The following is a 21,765-nucleotide window of genomic DNA, read 5'->3' as shown; positions in this document are numbered from 1 at the left end:
AAAAAAAAAAAAATATAAAAAGCATGGAGAAGAATAAAGTTTAAATATCCAGCTGTGAATTTGTGAAAGTTCTGACTTCCAACAAAACAAAGGAAGACTGCCAGTTTTATTGGCTTGGAAACTGAGATGTATTTGAACAAATTAAAGAATGAGAACCATAACCAAGAAATAATTAATTTGATTTCGAAATCTGAGGCAGAGACAATGGTTTTCTAAACCACATCATTTGATTAATTAGGGAAATGGACTATTTTTTTAAAAATAAATATCAAGTATTTGATTGGATTATTCTATCTGAAACCGTAGATTGGGTGATGATTGAAAACACTATTAAACATGACTAAAAATGGTGTGAAGATTTCAGGCCACAATTGTTCTCAGGAGTAAATGTATCTGAAGAGCTTTCTAGAAACTAAGTGTGCCTTGGAAGACTGAACGTCTGAACACTAAGAGGAACACAAACGCCAACTACGAAAAGTATGCGAGTATTTGTTTTCTGTTCGCGCACACAGTGCTACTGTGGAAAGAATATTTTCGCTGATGTCGGCCCAGTGGACTGACGAAAGAAATCGACCGCAATCAGGGACTGTGGTATCAATATTACAGTGCCAGTTTAACTACAAGCTGACTTGCATGGAGAAAGGGAAAAATGACTTGCTGAGAAAGGTGAAATCTTCCAAACAATGTAGTGTACCAACTACTTTTGTAGCAACAATTCCATGTAATTGTGTTCTAAATAAATAATAATTATATTAAATAAATTTTTTATTTCATTTCTAGACCCCCATTTCAGAGTGTCCGAACGAGGCCCCAGCTAGATATGGCAATCTTAGTTATAATTGGGTTCGAAACCAAACGGATGAACGTCATTGCCAGAGTGCATCGAAACGTAATAAATCATTGCTAGCATTGTGGTATGCTGGGGAATTGCATCTCTTTTCCTGTAATATTTTCTTCTGATCATGGGAATAAGCGTGTCAGCAGAAACTTATGTCTAGTGGGGAGGGTCTAGAACTGTCATTTTCCGATAAAACGAACTGTTCGTTTCGAGATGTGTCATGCCACAAGGGCTAAATTTTATAGTCAGCTCAAAACAATGATAATCTATACTTAATATTATAAATGCGAAAGTAACACTGTTACGCTTTCACGACTAAACCGCTGAACAGATTTTGATAAAATTTGGTATAGGAATAGCTTGAACGCTGAGGGAGAACAAAGGCTACTTTAGAAAGTGTGTAGTACAACATGCTTATTAATTTGAAGAATATAACGGGAAGTATAGAACAATAATTACTCTTTGAAGAAGCAATTTACTCTTCGACTTGTGAAATTTATTACACGTGAAACTATTTTTATTGTTTGATATGTTTTACACAATACGATTCAACATGAAGCCAATGTTTAAGAAATCCTAAGGAGAGCTTCAATAACAATGCACAATAATAATGTTACACTGCAATATTATTGACCGTCTAGGAGGCGCTTAGTAGCGAAGAACTGTAGCTACACTTATTTTATTACTTACAAAGACTTCTTTCTGTTGGGCACTTGCGAACGTGCAGTTTAGATACTCTCATTACGATCACACTGCAACAAAAGATGGAAACATATCTCCATATGCATTCTACGATACTGTTAGCATGAAGGGCCAAGCGCTGCGAAGAATTTTCCTTCAGCAGGAAAGAGAACAGAAAAGAGCAGTGTAGATTTGATATCTTATCAAAATATTGATCGTTATCAAAAGCACATTGGAAAAAATGAACAGATTCTAAAATTAGCTGATAGCGAATCATGCAAACGTCAACACAGAAAATAAAGTAGGCCTAAGCGCATAGCTTTTACTGAACAGTCAAGTTGGGTTTCTTGTCGGTTTTCTCTATGATTTAATTGTACGGAATTCTATACACATTTTGTAAATCAAAGATGGACTGTAAACAGACGATTTATATCTAATCAATTGCTTCAGAAGAAAGATCGTTTGTACATCAAAATAGAAATCTTCATGTAGGCTAATAAATCGTCGTTCTAAGCCAGCGGACACCTTCGGCTAGGTACTTCATGTCTGTTGGCGTGATAGTGGAAAAAAAGGATTTGATATAGGTGAAAACGAGGATTCACTATTAGACTGAGAGTTTAACAGAGATTTGGAAGTTCTGCAATGAAATAAGGAAGAAGGGATGAATAACAGTCCCTCGAAATCTCTAAGATCGTTTGGTTAAGAGGCAACAAAGCAACTATTGAAGTTAGTGTGCTGACTCTATGAGTCTATAGAGATACCACCAGACTTTCGGAAAAATATCAGCTGCACAATCGCGAAGATAGCAAGGGTAGATAACTGCGAGAACTGTCGCACGGCAGCCCTTGATGCCCACTCTCAAATCCTGACCGCTCTACCTCCTGCACACTGTCGCCACGAGGCATATGTAACAACCTTCTCCCCCCTTCCCTGCCCATGTACATTAACATTGGTGACCAGAAATGGGATCTTATACATTAACATTGGTGTCAATTGGAATAGTTTGTAATGAAAAATAGGGGTCGCTATTTCACATTCGGTGAATGTTAGATCTCACATCGTAACGTATGGATTTTTCTTTAAACTAGAGATCTGTATCTACCATCAGTCCTGGAAAATTATATGAATGTGTGGTGTCTGTTCATTTGGACATGTTCGTAAGAAGAGGCACAATGCAGAATCAAATGGTTCAAATGGCTCTGAGCACTATGCGACTTAACTTCTGAGGTCATCAGTCGCCTATAACTTAGAACTAATTAAACCTAACTAACCTAAGGACGTCACGTACATCCATGCCCAAGGCAGGATTCGAACCTGCGACCGTAGCGGTCGCTCGGTTCCAGACTGTAGCGCCTAGAACCGCACGGGCACTACGGCCGGCACCATGCAGAATCCGCAGCTGTTGTGCGTTATATGTAAATTGAAAGTGAAGAGGGAAGAAAAGAAAGGAAAATGAGGGTATCAGCTGCATCGGGACATCATGCGGAATCAGCAGCGACGAGTGGGCATGTGTACCGGACCGGGATTCGAGCCCCGGTTCTCCTGCCTGCTGAACAGGTGCGTTAACCACTGCACCATCTGGGACACAGCGTTGTCGGATCTGCGTGGACTATCACGGCGCGCCTCATCGTCGATCCACATCCCCACCGTACACCACAGACGTTACGAGACAGTCCACACAGTTGTGATAATGCTGTATGCCGGATGGCGCAATGGTCAACGCGCCTGCCTAATAAGCCGTCCAGTGCACACGTTCACTTGTCTCCGCTGATTCCGCGTACAATTCCTATGCAGCTGACAGCAGTAATCCCCTTCCTTTCTTCTCCTCTCCACCTTCAATTTACACACAATTTCGCAAAATTAGATTACATATAATGGAATCGCTTCCGATCATTTGCACAAAACAAAGGTTGTGTGGAAGTGAAATATAAACAACATTCCTCATACCTCATAAATGGTTCAAGATACCGAAACGAATTTTTGACAAACGACAACATGCATAGGAGACAGTATTTTGTCACATAATTAACGCGAGAAACTACATGATCTACGGCGATATTCTAGTGATTACAGATTTTTTCAATAAAATAACGTACCGTAATTCTTTGAAGGGCCATCGATAGCTGGTGAATAAGAATTAGTATGGGTGTGTAACAACATAAATGAAGGAATCACAGTTTAATTTTATATCGAGCATGAGCTTTTCATAAGCTGTTGGCCTTACTTGTCCTCGATTGTTTGATCACTGTAGAATGTTTCAGGATTCTGTCACAATTGCAGCTGAGTTAGCATGTTAGAGATGCGAATTGTATAATACCACTGTTCGCGGGAAAATAAGCTAATTTTAACATGGTAAGAACAGAAAGAAAATGGTGTAGGAGACAGGCGAAAATAAACTCCACTCTCACTCCACTCTCTGTGGAAATTTCAGCCTAATTCCGTGCCCATTGTGTTATTAATAATAACGAACGGCTGACTTGTCGAATTATTTGTCATACTGACATAACCTGAGAATACGATCATTTGGAGACGTGCTAGCTGTAGCTTACAAGTTCTGCGAGATACACGTTTGTGTGAAGACTTAAGGCTGTAGAACTACACCTCGCCTACCACTCGCACGTCCGCAAGGAAGCCCGCACCGCTACCGTCATCCCGTCCCCTAATGCACAGTTTGCGCAGCTACAGGCAAGTAGTATTGCCTGCACTGTACGCCGTCGGGATTTTAAACGTAAACCCTGCTGTGATGCAGAACGTCTCTCTTCTCGCGTATGCCGCTAGAGTTAAGTTAGATTGTTCTTGTTGTGGTCTTCAGTCCAGAGACTGGTTTGATGCAGCTCTCCATGCTATTCTATCCTGTGCAAGCTTCTTCATTCCCAGTACCTACTGCAACATACGTCTTTCTGAATCTGTTTAGTGTATTCTTCTCTTGGTCTCCCTCTACGATTTTTACCCTCGACGCTGCCCTCCAATACTAAATTGGTGATCCCTTGATGCCTCAGAATATGCCCTACCAACTGATCCCTTCTTCTAGTCAAGTTCTGCCACATAATTCTCTTCTCTCCAATTCTGTTCAATACCTTCTCATTAGTTATGCGGTCTACCCATTTAATCTTCAGCATTCTTCTGTAGCACTACATTTCGAAAGCTTCTATTCTCTTCTTGTCTAAACTATTTATCGTCCACGTTTCACTTCCATACATGGCTACATTCCATACAAATAGTTTCAGAAACGACTTCCTGACACTTAAATCTATACTCGTTGTTAACAAATTTCTTTTCTTTAGAAACGCTTTCCTTGCCATTGCCAGTCTACATTTTATATCCTCTCGACTTCGACCATCATCAGTTATTTTGCTCCCCAAATAGCAAAACTCCTTTACCACTTTAAGCGTCTCATTTCCTAATCTAATTCCCTCAGCATCACCTGATTTAATTCAACTCCATTTCATTATCCTTGTTTTGCCTTTGTTGATGTTAATCTTATATCCTCCTCTCAAGGCACTGTTCATTCTGTTCAGCTGCTCTTCCAGGTCCTTTGCTGTCTCTGACAAAATTACAATGCCATCAGCGAACCTCAAAGTTTTTGTTTCTTCTCCATGGATTTTAATTCCAACTGCGAATTTTTCTTTTGTTTCCTTTACTGCTTGCTCAGTATCCAGATTGATTAAAATTGGGATAGGCTACAACCTTGTCTCACTCCCTTCTCAACCACTGCTTCCCTTCCATGCCCGTCGACTCTTATAACTGCCACCTGGAGTTAGATTAGCATCTCTAAAACGCTATTGTGCTTACTAAACGAATCCGTAATGAAACGTGTTATTCTTCTTCGTATCGTTCCTGTTTCCTCATTCGATCTTGCCTGGTAAGAGTTTCAGATCGAGCGCAATACTCAGGTACCGGTTCAACGATGGTTTTATGAGCTATCTCCTTCACGAGAATCTTCTGCTGAATATCGATCAGTCTGGACACTGCCTTCTAGCGATTAGTTTTACGTGGTCATTCCATTTTAAATAGCTCGACAGGGGTGCTCACTGAAATGTAATGGCTTTGTTTGTAGTGACTGTTCGGCAGTTGTACAACCGAGCAGTGATGGACCATATCAGCTATTTATGTGCGTTACACTACATTTGATTATTTTGAGAGTCAGTTACAAACTCGTGCACCCAGTTTTGAACCTCTACAGATATTCCTGCATTTCACTTTTTTTCCCATTAGGCAATATTGCGGAACTGAGGCGAAAACCCTCCCGATGTCAAGAAGGTCGGCATCAAGTTGGGTGCCGGCCTGTACTGCATCCTGGGTCTCATCAGGTTCGTGTTATTTGCACCACGACAAACTGAGATCATTTCTACTGCTCGTTCTAACATAATTATACAAAGGTTGCGCAGTCTGAAGAAGAAAAGAAGCAGGAAGCAAATTTTCACTAGCAAAAGAGAGTGAATAATAAAAGGAGAAATGTATAGAGCGTTTACATTCACTCTATCAGAAGTTGCTATAGACGATCCCGTAACACACTAAAATCTTTCAAATTTTTCGTAACTTTAGTCTGAAGAGCTTATTACTGACGTTGAACTCTAAATTAAAAAGGAAGATAATATGACGGAAAAATGAAAAATGCTTTCCTGCAAAAGAAAATCTGGAAATCATTATTGGTTTTATTGCAACATGATAGTCTGCTAACTTACTGGACGATAAGTACAGAGGAGCCACGCACACAATCTCAGAATTCCAGACAGATGTTGCAGTCACAACACATGAGACAAGAAAGAGTTTATAAAAGTAAGAAACATTCAGTCTCTTTAGTAATACCGTCCTATAACTAGAAACACTTATTAATCCAAATAATTTTGTTCTGGAATTCATTTTTTGCCACTGCTTAGAATTGCATGTACGAGTTTCTTCATATTCATCAGTGGCGATGCTTCTTTGTGAACTGCAGAGTAACCTGGTAACACAGCCAAATAGAACTTGTTCAGCATTTGCATTACTTAGACCTGAGATACACCAAAAATTACTTGTGAAATTGTGGATGACCTTGAGACCAGGAATTCGTATTCTTTTCTGCTTACTTGGAAGCCCTCAGCCTAGTAGCAAACCTGGATAAACAAGTTCAAACGGACAAAATATTAGTCACCCCCATAAACAGCACAGTAGCAGTTATAAGGTGCTGTATTTGGATCGGAACTGGTCCCTGGCTTGGTGTAGACCACAGCAATGATGTGATGTGTATGTGTCTGTCGGTTGTTATGGCATCCGCGCAGCAAGATGGTGCCATGACCACCCCATGGAAGAAGTTGCTCGACTTGTCGGTATATCTGTGCAGACTGCTCAAAGTGTCTACAACGATTGCTTCTTTTGTCAAAACAAAGTGGAATTACCCAAGGTCACATCGCTGTCAGGCCGGGTCACCAATTCCCAGCACTGCAGGTAACGGTCCCCAAGTTTCTGCCCCGCCAACGCACAGGTGGCGACTGCAGGTGTTTAAAAAACCCCACCGGAAATATGAGTGGCCCGTCGCTAAAATCGACTCGTGTGTGGCCAGCTGATGGGATGTTTCACAGGGAGTTTGTGTAGGGTTTACTTATTCAAATGACCGCGAATAAGTACCAGTATAGCAGGTATAAGAAAGCCAACAAGTTGCAATATATGGTGGTTTTCAAATAACGTTACAATGGTTTCGACAGATTTAAACCCCTCTTCCTTAAAAGGACAAAATTACATACAATGCGATAAAATAACTTATAATGAAAACGCCACGGACCTGTATTACGTGTCTAACAGAAGCTACGCTCTATAGCAAGCATAGGAATATCAGAAACACCATGGTATATATATCAACATAGGGCAAGTAGTACTTACAAACTTCACATTAGCAGTCTCCACATGACATGTATCGGTAACAATCTGCATGTCCATATATAAAAGTTAAGACCCCTAGTATCAGAACTTGTCACAACAGTAAAATCAGTCACTTAAAACAACAGAGCATATTAGTAGCTACATGCCGACTGAGGGACAGTGGAGAGCGTGGGCGCCAGGAACGCAACTCCTGAGGCACATGCTCCAATAAACATGTACGGTTGGCGGTCTAAACAGCCAATAAGAGTAAACACACTTAAGTTACTAACATAAATACAGGATACGAATCAACGAGTACAGAATAAGAGGTAGAAAAAGACAAATACATAAAATATACTGGCACAAGTTAAGACACTTACATGACTATCAGTACATCATTATCGTAGAGAAATAGTTTGTGTGTGTGCATAAGTACGTTATTACAAATGTAATGAGAGCAATGAAATTAATAGCACCTCCAGTATATCATCGTATGAGAAGTAAAACTGACAGTGCATATGCATGCTACTAAACATGTTGACAATAAAGAGCAAATATTTATAGGTCTCTGAATAGTGGCAGACGTAACAAAAGGGGGTGGCATGAATATCCTAGTACAATATAAACTGACGAACGAAACTGTATGTAAAAAAATTGTATAATAGAATTTTGAGGAAATGAACCACTTGAAAACACTACTGGCAGTCGTATGAAGGTTTCTTTGCGAATAGTATGGGTTTGAAATCATCGAAAAATTGCCTGCAGGCAAGCTGCAGCTGGTCATTTAGTAAATTCCAGTCTTTGCACTCAAAATGTTTATAGATCTCTAATTCTTCCCGAATGTCCATCAAGCGCTCTTTACTTTCTCTCTGAAGAATAACTGTGTCTTCCAAATTTTTCGGAGTGTGGTTGGCAATCAGCAGATGTTCAGCAAACATAGCGTTATATGTGTTACCTCCTTTCTTTCCTAACAGATGCTGTTTGTATCTTGTCCTTACAGGTCTGCCTCTCTGACCAGTGTAATAGCAGAGGGAGTTATTGCAGGCTAATTTATAGACACCTGAATTGGAAAACGAGTCACCAATACTTCCCACATTCTGCAAATGTCTTCTCTGCAAACTATTGTCTGTAGAGAAAGAGACATTACAATTGTATTTATTCACTAGAAGATGTTTAATCCTGTAAGAAATGTAACTCATCCACGAAAGAAGTGGCTTATAAGGAGCTTGTTCGCCCGATTGTTGAGTATTGTTCCTCTGTCAGGTAGGACTGATAGAGGAGATAGAGAAGATCCAGCGAAGAGCGGCGCCTTTCGTCGCAGGATTGCTTAACTGGCGAGAGAGCGCTACGGAGATGCAAACTCCACTGGCAGACGTTACAAGAGAGACGTTGTGCATCACGAAGAGATTTACTATTGAAATTTCGGGACAGCACTTTTCAGGAGGAGTCAGACAACATATTACTTCCTCCCACATACATCTCCCGTATTGACAACGAGGAGAAAATTCGAGAAATTAGAGCCAATACAGAGGCTTACCGACAATCATTCTTCCCATACACTATTAGCGAGTGGAACAGTGTTGGAGGGATCAGATAGTGGTACCGAAAGTACCCTCCGCCACACACCATTAGATGGCTTAAGGAGTATGATGTAGATGTAGATAGATGAAGAAACATTTCCTAAAAAACATATGAAATTTTTATGGTACGAGGAGAGCCACTGCATAACGTCGAACATTTTTGGTAGGGTTTCTTTTTGAAGATGTGATCTTCCGTGCTCTGATCATAGCCATTATTGAATACGACTGATTTCATGACATTTAAATCATTTATCTGACTGGTAGGCGATAAAGGGGTAGTTACAAGAAGGTATAAAAAACTGCAACTTAACTCCGCCCTAACAGGCCGTGAAGGCTCAATGGTACCGACCGGCCGCGGTGTCATCTTCAGTTCACAGGCGTCACTGGATGCGGATGTGGAGGGGCATGTGGTCAGCACACCGCTCTCTCGGCCGTATGTCAGTTTAAGAGATCTGAGTTCCTACTTCTCAGTCAAGTAGCTCCTCAGTTTGCCTCACAAGAGTCGATTGCACGCCGCTTGCCAACAGTGCTCGGCAGAACGAATGGTCACCCATCCAAATGCTAGCCCAGCCAAACAGCACTTAACTCGGTGATCTGATGGGAACCGGTGTTACCACTTCGGCAAGGCCGTTGGCACAAGAGGGTATATGGTGGAATGAATAAATGGTAGTTTATGAGCTTTGGATGTGTCGAGTCAGCAAGGATCACATTGTCTGAATAAGTTTGCTTACGAAAGATATTGGAGGGCTTGTTTTCTACATAAATCGTCAAATCAAGAAAATGTAGTTCTCTTTTTTCGTTTTGAAGTTCCTCGGTGAAGGAAATCTTGTGGAAGTTATTAAGGGGAGTTAGAACGGAATTTTTTTTTTCACATTTTAGGATTCTTATCTCAATATAGAATTTGCAATTTTCCGAATAAAATGATATATATACGTATCATTTACAAACTCATATGGTAAGTATTTTTTTTTTTTTTTGTTAAATGTGATCTACACCGGTTGAAAATTAAAATTTTTACATGTATTACTTAAAATCTAATAAAATCGGTAATTTTTTATATAGTAGGCTGTGGATTGTTGTATTATATAAAGGTCATGTCCAGAAGAGGATGGGCACCAGGTTGAGGAAGTTCAGACAAAGTCTGAGAAACAAGAAACTTTCTGATGGTAAAACCATAAGAGGCAGGCTGACAGACAAAATGATTGATGAGCTACAGCAGTATTATGGGATGGACCATAGTAATAATACTGAGGATTTGTTGAAACTGAAGCAGGCAGTATGGGCTACCTTCTTCCACCTACTGTCAACTGATGAAAAACCGTACTCAACCTTTGCCCTTCTGGACCTGATTCATGGCGCAATTACCGTAATGTCCAATACTCAAACAGTTCATACAGCCATAAACATTCCATCCCAGCAACAGTCATGGATGTCATAAAACCTATTTACAGAGACCTGGAAAATCCTAAATTACTGAGGAAATGTCTGCATGGTCAGACTCAAAATCCCAATGAGTCGTTCAATAATCTTATATGGGCTCGCTTACAAAAATTTTTTTTGTTGGAATGAAGACATTAAAGTGGGGGGTCAGTGATGCTGTTATTGCTTTTAATGATGGCAACATTGGTAGGGCGAAAGTGCTACAGCATATAGGAATTAATCCTGGAACGAAATGCATCAGAGAACTTGAACGGATGGACAAGGTTCGCATTGATAAAGCAGAGTATGCAGCACAGTTGGCCACTAAGGAGTCAAGAAAGAAGAAAAGAAGAAAAAAAGTTGGAAAAAGATCAAGAGGATCATATACAGTATGGCGCAGGGTGCTTCTGAGTGACACAAAAAAAAAAAAAAAATAAGCTACACTCCTGGAAATTGAAATAAGAACACCGTGAATTCATTGTCCCAGGAAGGGGAAACTTTATTGACACATTCCTGGGGTCAGATACATCACATGACCACACTGACAGAACCACAGGCACATAGACACAGGCAACAGAGCATGCACAATGTCGGCACTAGTACAGTGTATATCCACCTTTCGCAGCAATGCAGGCTGCTATTCTCCCATGGAGACGATCGTAGAGATGCTGGATGTAGTCCTGTGGAACGGCTTGCCATGCCATTTCCACCTGGCGCCTCAGCTGGACCAGCGTTCGTGCTGGACGTGCAGACCGCGTGAGACGACGCTTCATCCAGTCCCAAACATGCTCAATGGGGGACAGATCCGGAGATCTTGCTGGCCAGGGTAGTTGACTTACACCTTCTAGAGCACGTTGGGTGGCACGGGATACATGCGGACGTGCATTGTCCTGTTGGAACAGCAAGTTCCCTTGCCGGTCTAGGAATGGTAGAACGATGGGTTCGACGACGGTTTGGATGTACCGTGCACTATTCAGTGTCCCCTCGACGATCACCAGTGGTATACGGCCAGTGTAGGAGATCGCTCCCCACACCATGATGCCAGGTGTTGGCCCTGTGTGCCTCGGTCGTATGCAGTCCTGATTGTGGCGCTCACCTGCACGGCGCCAAACACGCATACGACCATCATTGGCACCAAGGCAGAAGCGACTCTCATCGCTGAAGACGACACGTCTCCATTCGTCCCTCCATTCACGCCTGTCGCGACACCACTGGAGGCGGGCTGCACGATGTTGGGGCGTTAGCGGAAGACGGCCTAACGGTGTGCTGGACCGTAGCCCAGCTTCATGGAGACGGTTGCGAATGGTCCTCGCCGATACCCCAGGAGCAACAGTGTCCCTAATTTGCTGGGAAGTGGCGGTGCGGTCCCCTACGGCACTGCGTAGGATCCTAAGGTCTTGGCGTGCATCCGTGCGTCGCTGCGGTCCGGTCCCAGGTCGACGGGCACGTGCACCTTCCGCCGACCACTGGCGACAACATCGATGTACTGTGGAGACCTCACGCCCCACGTGTTGAGCAATTCGGCGGTACGTCCACCCGGCCTCCCGCTTGCCCACTATACGCCCTCGCTCAAAGTCCGTCAACTGCACATACGGTTCACGTCCACGCTGTCGCGGCATGATACCGGTGTTAAAGACTGCGATGGAGCTCCGTATGCCACGGCAAACTGGCTGACACTGACGGCGGCGGTGCACAAATGCTGCGCAGCTAGCGCCATTCGACGGCCAACACCGCGGTTCCTGGTGTGTCCGCTGTGCCGTGCGTGTGATCATTGCTTGTACAGCCCTCTCGCAGTGTCCGGAGCAAGTATGGTGGGTCTGACACACCGGTGTCAATGTGTTCTTTTTTCCATTTCCAGGAATGTATATTAAGTAAGCTACAGCCTTTTGAATCTTTAGAAGCAGTTCCTGAAAATTTACATTTTCTGTAGCATTTTTCTCTAAATCTCAGAAACCACTTGGAGTGGAGTATTCAAATTTTCAGGGAGTAACAACATCCATATCCTAAGTCTACTGGACGAAAAGAAGAACATAATGTTATGTGTAATTAAAATTATTTAGGATAATGTACAAAAAAGCGCACAAAATTTTAACCGTGTAATTAAAAAATTGTATTTCCGACGGTAGTGGCTGAAATTCAATTATTCAGTAGACTCAGAACATACAGGTGGATGGATGGATATGGTGTTATGGGCGCTCAACAGTGTAGTCTTTAGCGCCCCAGAACATAGAGTTGAATGTCCTGTAAGAGTTTCATGTCAATACCTACAGTGGTTTCTGAATACAGGGAAGCCAAGTCACTAAATTTAACATTGTCGGGATAGGGCATTCCAACCCCCCTTAAATGCATCGGAGAGTATTTCCAATTCGTCATGATTACCGTCAAAAGCAATGAAAATATCGTCAACATATCTCGCGTAAAAACGAATTTATCTATGTAACTCCGAATGGAATTGATGAATGTTCTTTCAAGTGGGTTGATGAAGACGTCAGCCAAAATACCAGCAAGTGGATTCCCCACAGCCGAACCGTAAGGCTGAATATACATTCTACCGTCGAACGTGAAGGAATTATATTTGAGGGCAAATTCCAATAGCCTGATGAGCTCAGCAGTCTGTATTGTACTCATTTTTTATCTTGCAGAAGGTTCCTCTCAACGACAGCTATGACTGTATTTACGGGAACATTAGTATACAGACTGATAATAACAAAAGAGTCCAACCTCGTATCAGCTGTGCACCGTATCATTTGGGTTTTGCCGATTAAATCTTTAACATTTTTAACAGAGAAGTTTTGTACAAAAACAAATGAATCTTTAATTTTAAAAATTAAGTATTCGTTTGTTTGTTTGTCTGATCAAAACCAATTTCTCGCTGGTTTCAAACTCATACTGTTCGCAAAAAAATGTTCATACAACTGCCGGTAGCCTTTGTAGGTCATCCATTTCCTCAAAATTATATTCTACAATTTTTATGCAAACAGTTTCGTTTGTCAGTTTATATTGTACTAGGATATTGATGCCACCCACTTTTGTTACGTTTGCCACTACTCAGAGACCTACGAATTTTTGCTCATTGTTGTAATTATGTTTAATAGCGTGCTTATGCATTGGCAATTTTACTTCTCATACGATGATCTACTGGAGGTGATATTAATTTCATTGCTGTCATTTTGCTTGTAATAACGTACTAATGCACAGACACCACTATTTCCTTACGATAATAATGTACTGATAGTAACATAAGGGTCTTAACTATGTAGGAATACATCATGTATTTGTCTTGTTCGACATCCTATTCTATAATCGCTGCTTCTCATGGTGTATTTCTGTTAGTAACTTCAATGTGCTTATGCTTAATGGCTGTTTAGAGCGCCAAGCGCACATGTTTACTGGCACCTGCGCCTCAGGTGTTGTTTCCCTGGTATCCATGCTCTTCACTCTTCTTCAGTCGGCATGTAGCTACTAACGTGGTCTGTTATTTTAAGTGAATGATTTTAGTGATGTGACATGCCCTTGATTCGAGGGCCTTAATTTTTACACATGGACACACAGATGGTTGCCGATACATGTCATGTGCAGACCGCTTTCACTGAATGAATGTGTGTGTGAAATCTTATGGGACTTAACTGCTAAGGTCATGAGTCCCTAAGCTTACACACTGCTTAACCTAAATTATCCTAAGGACAAACACAAACACCCATGCCCGAGGGAGGACTCGACCCTCCGCCGGGACCAGCCGCACAGTCCATGACTGCAGCGCCTGAGACCGCTCGGCTAATCCCGCGCGGCCACTGAATGAATCGCTAATGTGATGTTTGTAAGTATTACTTGTCCTATGTTGACATATACCATGTTGTATGTGATATTCTTACACTTGTAGAGAGCAGCTTCTGTTAAACACGTAATATAGGTCCATAGCGTTTATTTTAAGTCATGTTATTGCATTGTATGGAGGTTTGTCCTTCTGAAGAAGACAGGTTTAAATACGTCGAAACCATGGTAAAGCTTGTTTGAAAACCACCATATGTTGCAGCTGATTGGCTGTCTTTTACACCTGCTCTTCTGTAACCGTTCCTGTAGTGTAGCCATGTTCAAAATATTGAATACCAGGATGTTTATTTCTACTACCGGAAAATGTGGTGAAATGTTTATAATTTCACCACCGTGGGACATTTTCACACAATGTGGAAGGTTCAGAAATCAGGTGTATACGTACTGCATGCTACAAGCAAAATCACGAAAATCCATCAGAAAAGTGAAGTACCTGAACGTTAATGGATATTACACGTTTACAGTAGTACGATTTCAAAACTAAATAACTTTGTTTATATGGTCTGGCCCTAATATATCAATTGCTTCCCTATTACTGATACTAAGATGGTAGCGTTCGATTACGGTCTGTACATCATCGACATGAGTGTTTGTTATGATCTTCAGTGAGTAGCCCAACGAACACTATTACAACAGCGTTTTCGGACATGGCGTGTATAGTGGCAAGCTTTATCATAAGGACCAGAGAAAGAAAGAAAGAAGAAGCAAAAGATATTACATTTGCACTAGAATTAGGAACAGAACGTCAAAGAGTAGTAAAGAAAGTTTGGACTTACCTTTCAATCCTCCACCGTCAGTGGCGACAACCTGAATAGCGTAATCCGTCGTTTTCTCGCGATCAAGACAACATACTGCTGTCTTTATGATGCCGGTATCTGGTTCTATTTCAAATATTGGCACTCCGGCTTCTTCTTCAATAACATTCTTCTCGATAGTATAAGTAAGTTTAGCGTTTGTTCCTTCGTCTGGGTCGTCGTAGTCGACTGCTGTCATTGACATGACAAACATTCCTGAAATACCGTTTCCATCAGTACAAGCATTAAAACAAAATGAAACTGTGAAACACGGGCATGCTACAGATACTGCAGTAAATCCTGTACCTGCGGTTCCGTTTTCTGTCACATTGCCAAAGTAAGTTGTCTTGGGAAAGCTGGGAGCATTGTCGTTGATGTCCTTGACGTTTATCTGGATATCGGCATAACCTACTAGGCCCTGCCCTCCTTCATCTTGAGCGAATACAGTAAACTTCCACTGAGGCCGGCCGTCTGGTTTATCTCGATCTAAAGGCTGGAAGGAAAATATAAACTTTTCACAACTTAATCGCACTCCAGATAACAGTAATAGCAATTGGAAGGTACATTCATCTGCACTGTTTACATAATAATGCGACAGACTAAGCAATATAAGAACCTTAAAGAAAAGAAGCGTTTCTGGCTGCAAGTATATCGCCACGAATGTTATAAGTTCTTTCGAAATGAATATTATGCCATAGACTCTCAACTCGCTTCTTTCGGGCCACAACAAAAATAATTAAAAGGAAAAAGAAAAGTGTTACGGAATTTGTGTAACTGGGGTCAGTGATAGTTTAGCAACTGTGAATAGCGACTGCTAAATTTTCCGTCCAAAATGGCTCTCAGCACTATGGGACTTAACATTTTCCTTCCAAATTTGGGTCATTCGCATTCTTAGTAGTTACAAACTAAATTCGCAGTCTACTGGGCTATTAGGATTCATACATCTGCATAGAGATTTGCGACAAATATTTACTTGATATTGACTGGCAACAGAAAATACAATCAATCTGTAATGGTGTGCTAAACTGAAGGACAAAAGTATCTTTCGCAGGACGTGTCAATGCTAAGTAACACAGCTCGATAAAACACGGACCATACTTGGAAAGGTCTGCTACAGTATAGTACAGTACAATACAGTACAGAAGGTAAGTGAAAGACATAATGTTGCATGTGCGCAATGACCACCAACTCTTTGGACACGGTACGCTCACTGATCAATGTTATTGTAACACTGTACGTCTTCCCTATGTGCATCTATTCAGGCGTACATTTAGCACTGACAATGCGCGACGGCGTCGAACGTCGCGCTAGGAGGAGCTCTTAGAGCGAGAGGACATTCGGTGAATGTACTTGTCTGCCTGTTTCCTCGACTTAAATTTCAGTATAAGCAGAGATGGACTCCTGCATGTTCAGCCACCGGATCAACCGACGTTATTCGTGGCCCATCTAAGGTCCTGCCTTACCACGAGAGGTTGGTCTTCTTGTACAATTAATCACAAAAGCACAGTCTTTTTGGATTCAAAAATTATTATTTGGAAGCTTCCTTTTTGTTACAGGAGCAGCATCACACTCTAACAACAAAACAAATGATCTCTAAGATCTCTTATTCTGTGCTTTTCAAAATGCCACTTGTTTTGTGAAGAAAAATAAAGTTATCATAAACACAATTATTTGCAAAACTGTAGGTTACGAACATAAACATAACGCTACATCATTCCCCCCTCACTCCCTCCTCAGTTACCAAGTCAATTGCTTGAACTTTTCGGGGAATTTCGCAACTGGACCAAATCGGGTAACTTTCTTTAGTGAGACTGTTGGAGGTCGGGGTAACTCATTTCTGGTTAAATACTCTGTGGATATCCTGTGTATCACTGGTGTTTGAGTCCACAAGGATGTATGCGGGTTTTAGTTTGTCAAGTGAGATGTTCGTTGCCACTCCTTAATTTTTAGAGTGAAATGTTTTGCTTTTCGCTCTAGAACTTTAAAAGACCCTTCATACGGTAGCATTAGATTGGCTTTCACTTCGTCATTTCTCATAAATACGTGAGTTGTATTATGCAGATCTTTACTGACAAATGGTGTTTCCTTTAGCTTGTGGGAACGTTCTGAAGGGCGTAGTTTATCCATACGTTGGCGTAACTGCGAAGTGAATGCTGGTAGATCTACTTCTAGTTTGTTTACTGACCTTATAATGAAATCACCAGGCAATGTTAGAGTTGTGCCAAACAGCATCTCCGCAGCTTTTTCATTACTTCTTCTCTCACACAGCAACGCAGTCCTAGGAGAATGTTGGGATTAAGTCACCCCATTTACTATTACAATGTCCTCTGATGGCTGCCTTCCGTGTTCGATAGATTCTGTCTATTTTTCCGTTTGATTGTGGGTGGTATGCCAGACGTTGTGAAATTGAATTCATAAAGTCCAAAAGGTGTGCTGTGAAGCACTCTTTTCCTTATCACTTTCAGCTAGTGGGATTTGGCCATATGCCTTTAGGAGATCGACTTTAGAAAATATTTTATTGCCCACAAGGATGGAATTTACATCATTTATCTGAGGAATTGGATAGCGGTCAGGAAGTGTCAGGTCATTAAGGCGTCGGTAGTCTCCACAAACGCGCCACTGACCATCCGGCTTCTCTAGCATGTGTAGAGCACTAGCACACTGGGATTTAGAGGGGCGAATTACATTATGATACATTAGAAACTGAAGTTCTTGTTCAGCCAAATTTAGTTTACATGGATCTAACCTGCGGTCTTTTGAGTTCAATGGTAGACCATTGCTGTTCGCAGTACAATGTTTAACATCATGCTTGATTTCCACCCGCGTATGGGTGGGTTTCGTCAGCTGATGACATTTTTTAAGTACTTCAGAGTATTATCAGTTAGCGTGGAAGGGACTAACGGAATCAAATAAATCAACGGAGCATTGTAGTGCAGCCGTATGTAACTGACTATTACTGTCAGCTAATGGTTTTCTATTCATGTTTATTAACAAGCCAAACTGATGAAGAAAGTATGCATCTGTTATACCTTTTGTTGTGTCGGCTACAATGACAAGCCCCTACAAACTGCTTTTTAAACTAAAATCGAGTTCTAACAACACTGATCCGTAAGTTTTAATCTGAGATCCATTCGCAGCATAAAGTTTATAGTCCGCCACTTTCACATTATCCTCGGGACACGCTAGTATAACGGTAACATCCGTACCGGAGTCAACCAGAAAACGCAGCCCTGAAGTTTTATCTCACACAAACAGTGCAAACAATCGACACGGGCGGCCTGGTATGACCGCTGCGGCAGAACACTCTTCCGCTACTGTGTCTGCCGACTGCAGTTTCCTTCACTGTTCCATTGGCAAGGTTCGACACACTTCTCGGGTCTGCATTTTGACCCGTGAAGAAAATGAAAATAGCAGTGTTTTCCTGAAGTATAGTATCTCGGCTTGCTGCGGGCTCTGCTACGAGAACGCCTTCGCGACTGATACAGTCGGTCCCACGATCTACATCTTCGGTCTTCAGTTTCCAGCTCTTCGATCCTTACCAGATCTTCCACTAATACAGAAGGATCACACGTCACTGGGGACACTTCCGTTGAGGAAGATTGAAGTTCATGAGTGCTTCGCATTTCCATCATCCGATCAGCCATTTCCACTAGTTTCTCCACATTTTCTCCGGAAATTATTAAAATATTTCGGACCCTACCAAGAAGTTTGTTTAGCCAGAGAGTCTTTAAAGTTTCATCTGAAATGTTCGTTCCTCAATAGCTTTTCATTTTCTGAAGCAAGTGACTGGGTTTCATATCACCCGTTTCTAATTCGCTAACTAATTTCTTAATCTGACGTTCTTCACTTTCCTTAAGTCACTAACAGTCTTTTTTTTTTTAGCTAAATAATATTTGTTGCTTTCGTCACTGTTCACGAGATCCTATATATTTTCGTGAAATCGGGGCACTAACTGTGCTAACAAATAATTGAATTTGGTTATTTCACTCTGTATTCACGCAACAGTAAATTGTGCTTCAACCTGACTGAATCGTGTATCAGGCGTTTCAGTCCAGAACGGAGGAAGCTTCACACTAAATTTGTCCACTTCATTTTTCGTATCACTGTGTGGGATATTACAGTCCCCTCTATCTGGCGTCATATTTGTTTTTTGTTTATCTCATGTTGGTGTCACCACTTGTTGGTCTTCTTGTACAATTACTCACAACAACACAGTAGTTTAGAGTAAAAATTATTATTTGGGAACTTCTTTTTTGTTGCAGAACCAGTATCACACACCAACAATAAAACTGCTGAACTCTAGACCTCTTACTCTGTGCATTTGAAAATGTCATTTGTTTTGAAAAGAAAAATAAAGCTAACACAAAGAACAATTATTTAAAAAAACTGTAGGTTATGAACACAAACATAACCCTAAAGAGTCAGTCAGCAGGTCTCGTGCAGCTGCCACAGCGTTTGCGGGCGCGAGTGGCGCCGCTACGTGGCGTGCAGGTCGCGGTAAACAGCACCGCAGTCGCAGGCACCTGCTCGTGTCTGCACGGTCAGGTGACAAGGTGTCGGTATTCCTCCGCTGACGTGTACTTACTTCGCCGCTCATCTCCTCGACGGCCCGTTCTCGTCTGGTTTCCAGACCGCCAGCCGACTCGAGTCTCTCAATGCCTACCTCAGCTGCTACCCGTTAGACAGTGCCGTCTTGCCCTCGTCGTGAGCCACTCCCAAGTATCCCGCTGTACCTGCGTCTGGACGGCCGACAAGCCACCACCTCGTGGGACCGTGTCGCTACTTTGACTTTGTCATAGGGAACACCTCCTAGGTATCGTCAACGATTGTCATTTCAGTCCTCAGAAGTTGTACTAAGTTTTGTTCTTGGTTAAGAATCACACAGTTGTTATTGCAACCTGTGATTTCACATCAATCTGTCAAGGACAAAACATAAATCTCACCGAGAGCGTACGGAATGCGTTGAGGAGCCGTACTGCACCACGTCCACATGCACAAGCGACCATTCAGCATCTACCAGAGAACTCCGTACTAAGCTTGTGGCCAGCGTGGGTGCACATTGTAGAACATGTATGCATTGCGGTCTGTGGTTATTAAATACCTCGTCATATACTGACGACATAATGACTTGTACGTTGTTAAGCTTACGGGTATTTGGAGCCATCAAGGGCACTCCAAGATAGGAAATCAGAGAGCAAGCAATAGTGGTAGTGTTCACGTTAACAAAGATGAATGGTAACACTAGATACTTCTCCCAGGGGAGAAGTTTCACTTCAGAGAATTAAATGGCAACTCCATCCACCATCTAAATGCTGTCGTGAGGCGTCACTGTAGAAGATGGCCATTTGAATGCATGTCTTAGCAGAGACAACAAGTTTGATACTTGCTCCTAAGAACTGCAGCGTCAACGGGTTTACATAGGTTAGAGTGCTACTACAGCAGTCGTCATCCACAGAAGGGCGGAGGGCGGGGATAGGTGACGTAAAACACTGTTGCTGCTGGCCATAATAGCAGTGGCAGCGACGTTTAGCTTTCAGCTGAACGCTATTGATACCGAACTTGGAGTTTGTTAATGTAAAATCCAGAATCATCCCTACCTAGCGAGGAACGTGGTTGGCCAGAGCCGCTCTGGAGGTACAGAACCACTCGCCAGATTGGCCGAAGATTGGTAAGTGCCGTTGGTTCGACTATAGGAAGGGAGAAATGGTGCTCCACCACGATTCCTTAAAATCCCCCGTTTTTGTAGTCAGAAGGAGTTCTCAGTCAGCCGGCCGGAGTGGCCGAGCGGTTTTAGGCGCTACAGTCTGGAACCGCGCGACCGCTACGGTCGCAGCCTCAAATCCTGCCTCGGGCATGGATGTGTGTGATGTCCTTAGGTTAGTTAGGTTTAAGTAGTTCTATGTCTAGAGGACTAATGACCTCAGAAGTTAAGTCCCATAGTGCTCAGAGCCTTTTGAACCATTTTTTAGTTCTGAGTCAGATCGCTGAGGCACCGACTCCGTGGCGCTCGTGGCCAGCCTTGGTATGCTCCGACATGTCTGTTTTCTTCACTTGGAGTGCTGCACTCAAGTTTGTACTTAACGTGCTGCTAGTGTTCGCTACTTCTGTTAGCAGCTGTCCTCTTGGCTTCAGACACTGACTTCTGTTGTGCAACTAATTTCTTCCTTTGCTTTTTCTAATGTTTAGGATTAGCCCTCAGTGTAATGGTTAGTCTGATCGCAAGTAAATAGTGCTAATCGATCCCTGACTTCCGTATGTCTCCTGCTGCAAAAATCCTGTCGAGTCCCAAAATCCGCATCTCTCGTAGATGCCCTGTGACAGCGTTCGGCTCTGGTTCAATTCATCAAGCTGCTTTCATTAGGAATTTGTCTTTCTGCATTTGCTCCTCACCGCTTGGAAATTGCAGACTGGCCTTAAACCCCCTGTCTTCCCTATATCCTGTGTTGGGACACGATACCCTATTAATAACCGCGTCCGCCTTTAGTAATGTCCAGGGGAACCATCGTGAATCGCAGTGATTTCAGTGTAGTAAATGTCTTTGGTAAAAGTGTCGTTTCTTATCGTCTCATTGCTTATTTCTTTCAGTTACCCTCTGTACTATACTGTCGCAGTTCTTGCTATGTAGGGTCTCTGTTTCATCGATCTGTGTTAACTGGCAGTGACAGATCATCTGAGAGTTACTTTTGTCCTTAAGTTTCCATTTATGGAAACAGTGCTACAAGTCTTCCTCTGTGAGCTCCTTGATTACGTGCGCCGCTTTTTCTTTCGCTGTTTCAATGAGATT

General features: G+C 42.2%; 1 protein-coding gene across 1 annotated transcript in view; it reads right to left on the bottom strand.

The window, feature by feature from the left end:
• Positions 1–17,213, bottom strand: part of LOC124616382 (neural-cadherin-like) — a 312,303-nt gene extending 295,090 nt beyond the window's left edge. Inside the window, exons 1-3 of the mRNA XM_047144688.1 lie at positions 17,025–17,213; positions 15,288–15,474; positions 14,964–15,197 (exon numbers count right to left, since the gene is read on the bottom strand). Of these exons, the coding sequence (XP_047000644.1) occupies positions 14,964–15,197; positions 15,288–15,474; positions 17,025–17,213 (610 nt within the window). The remainder of the gene's footprint in view (positions 1–14,963; positions 15,198–15,287; positions 15,475–17,024) is intronic.
• Positions 17,214–21,765: the final 4,552 nt, after the last annotated feature.

The sequence above is a fragment of the Schistocerca americana genome, chromosome 5, assembly GCF_021461395.2.
Source record: "Schistocerca americana isolate TAMUIC-IGC-003095 chromosome 5, iqSchAmer2.1, whole genome shotgun sequence".
Taxonomy (NCBI): domain Eukaryota; kingdom Metazoa; phylum Arthropoda; class Insecta; order Orthoptera; family Acrididae; genus Schistocerca; species Schistocerca americana.
This window is presented reverse-complemented; position numbering and strand designations above follow the sequence as displayed.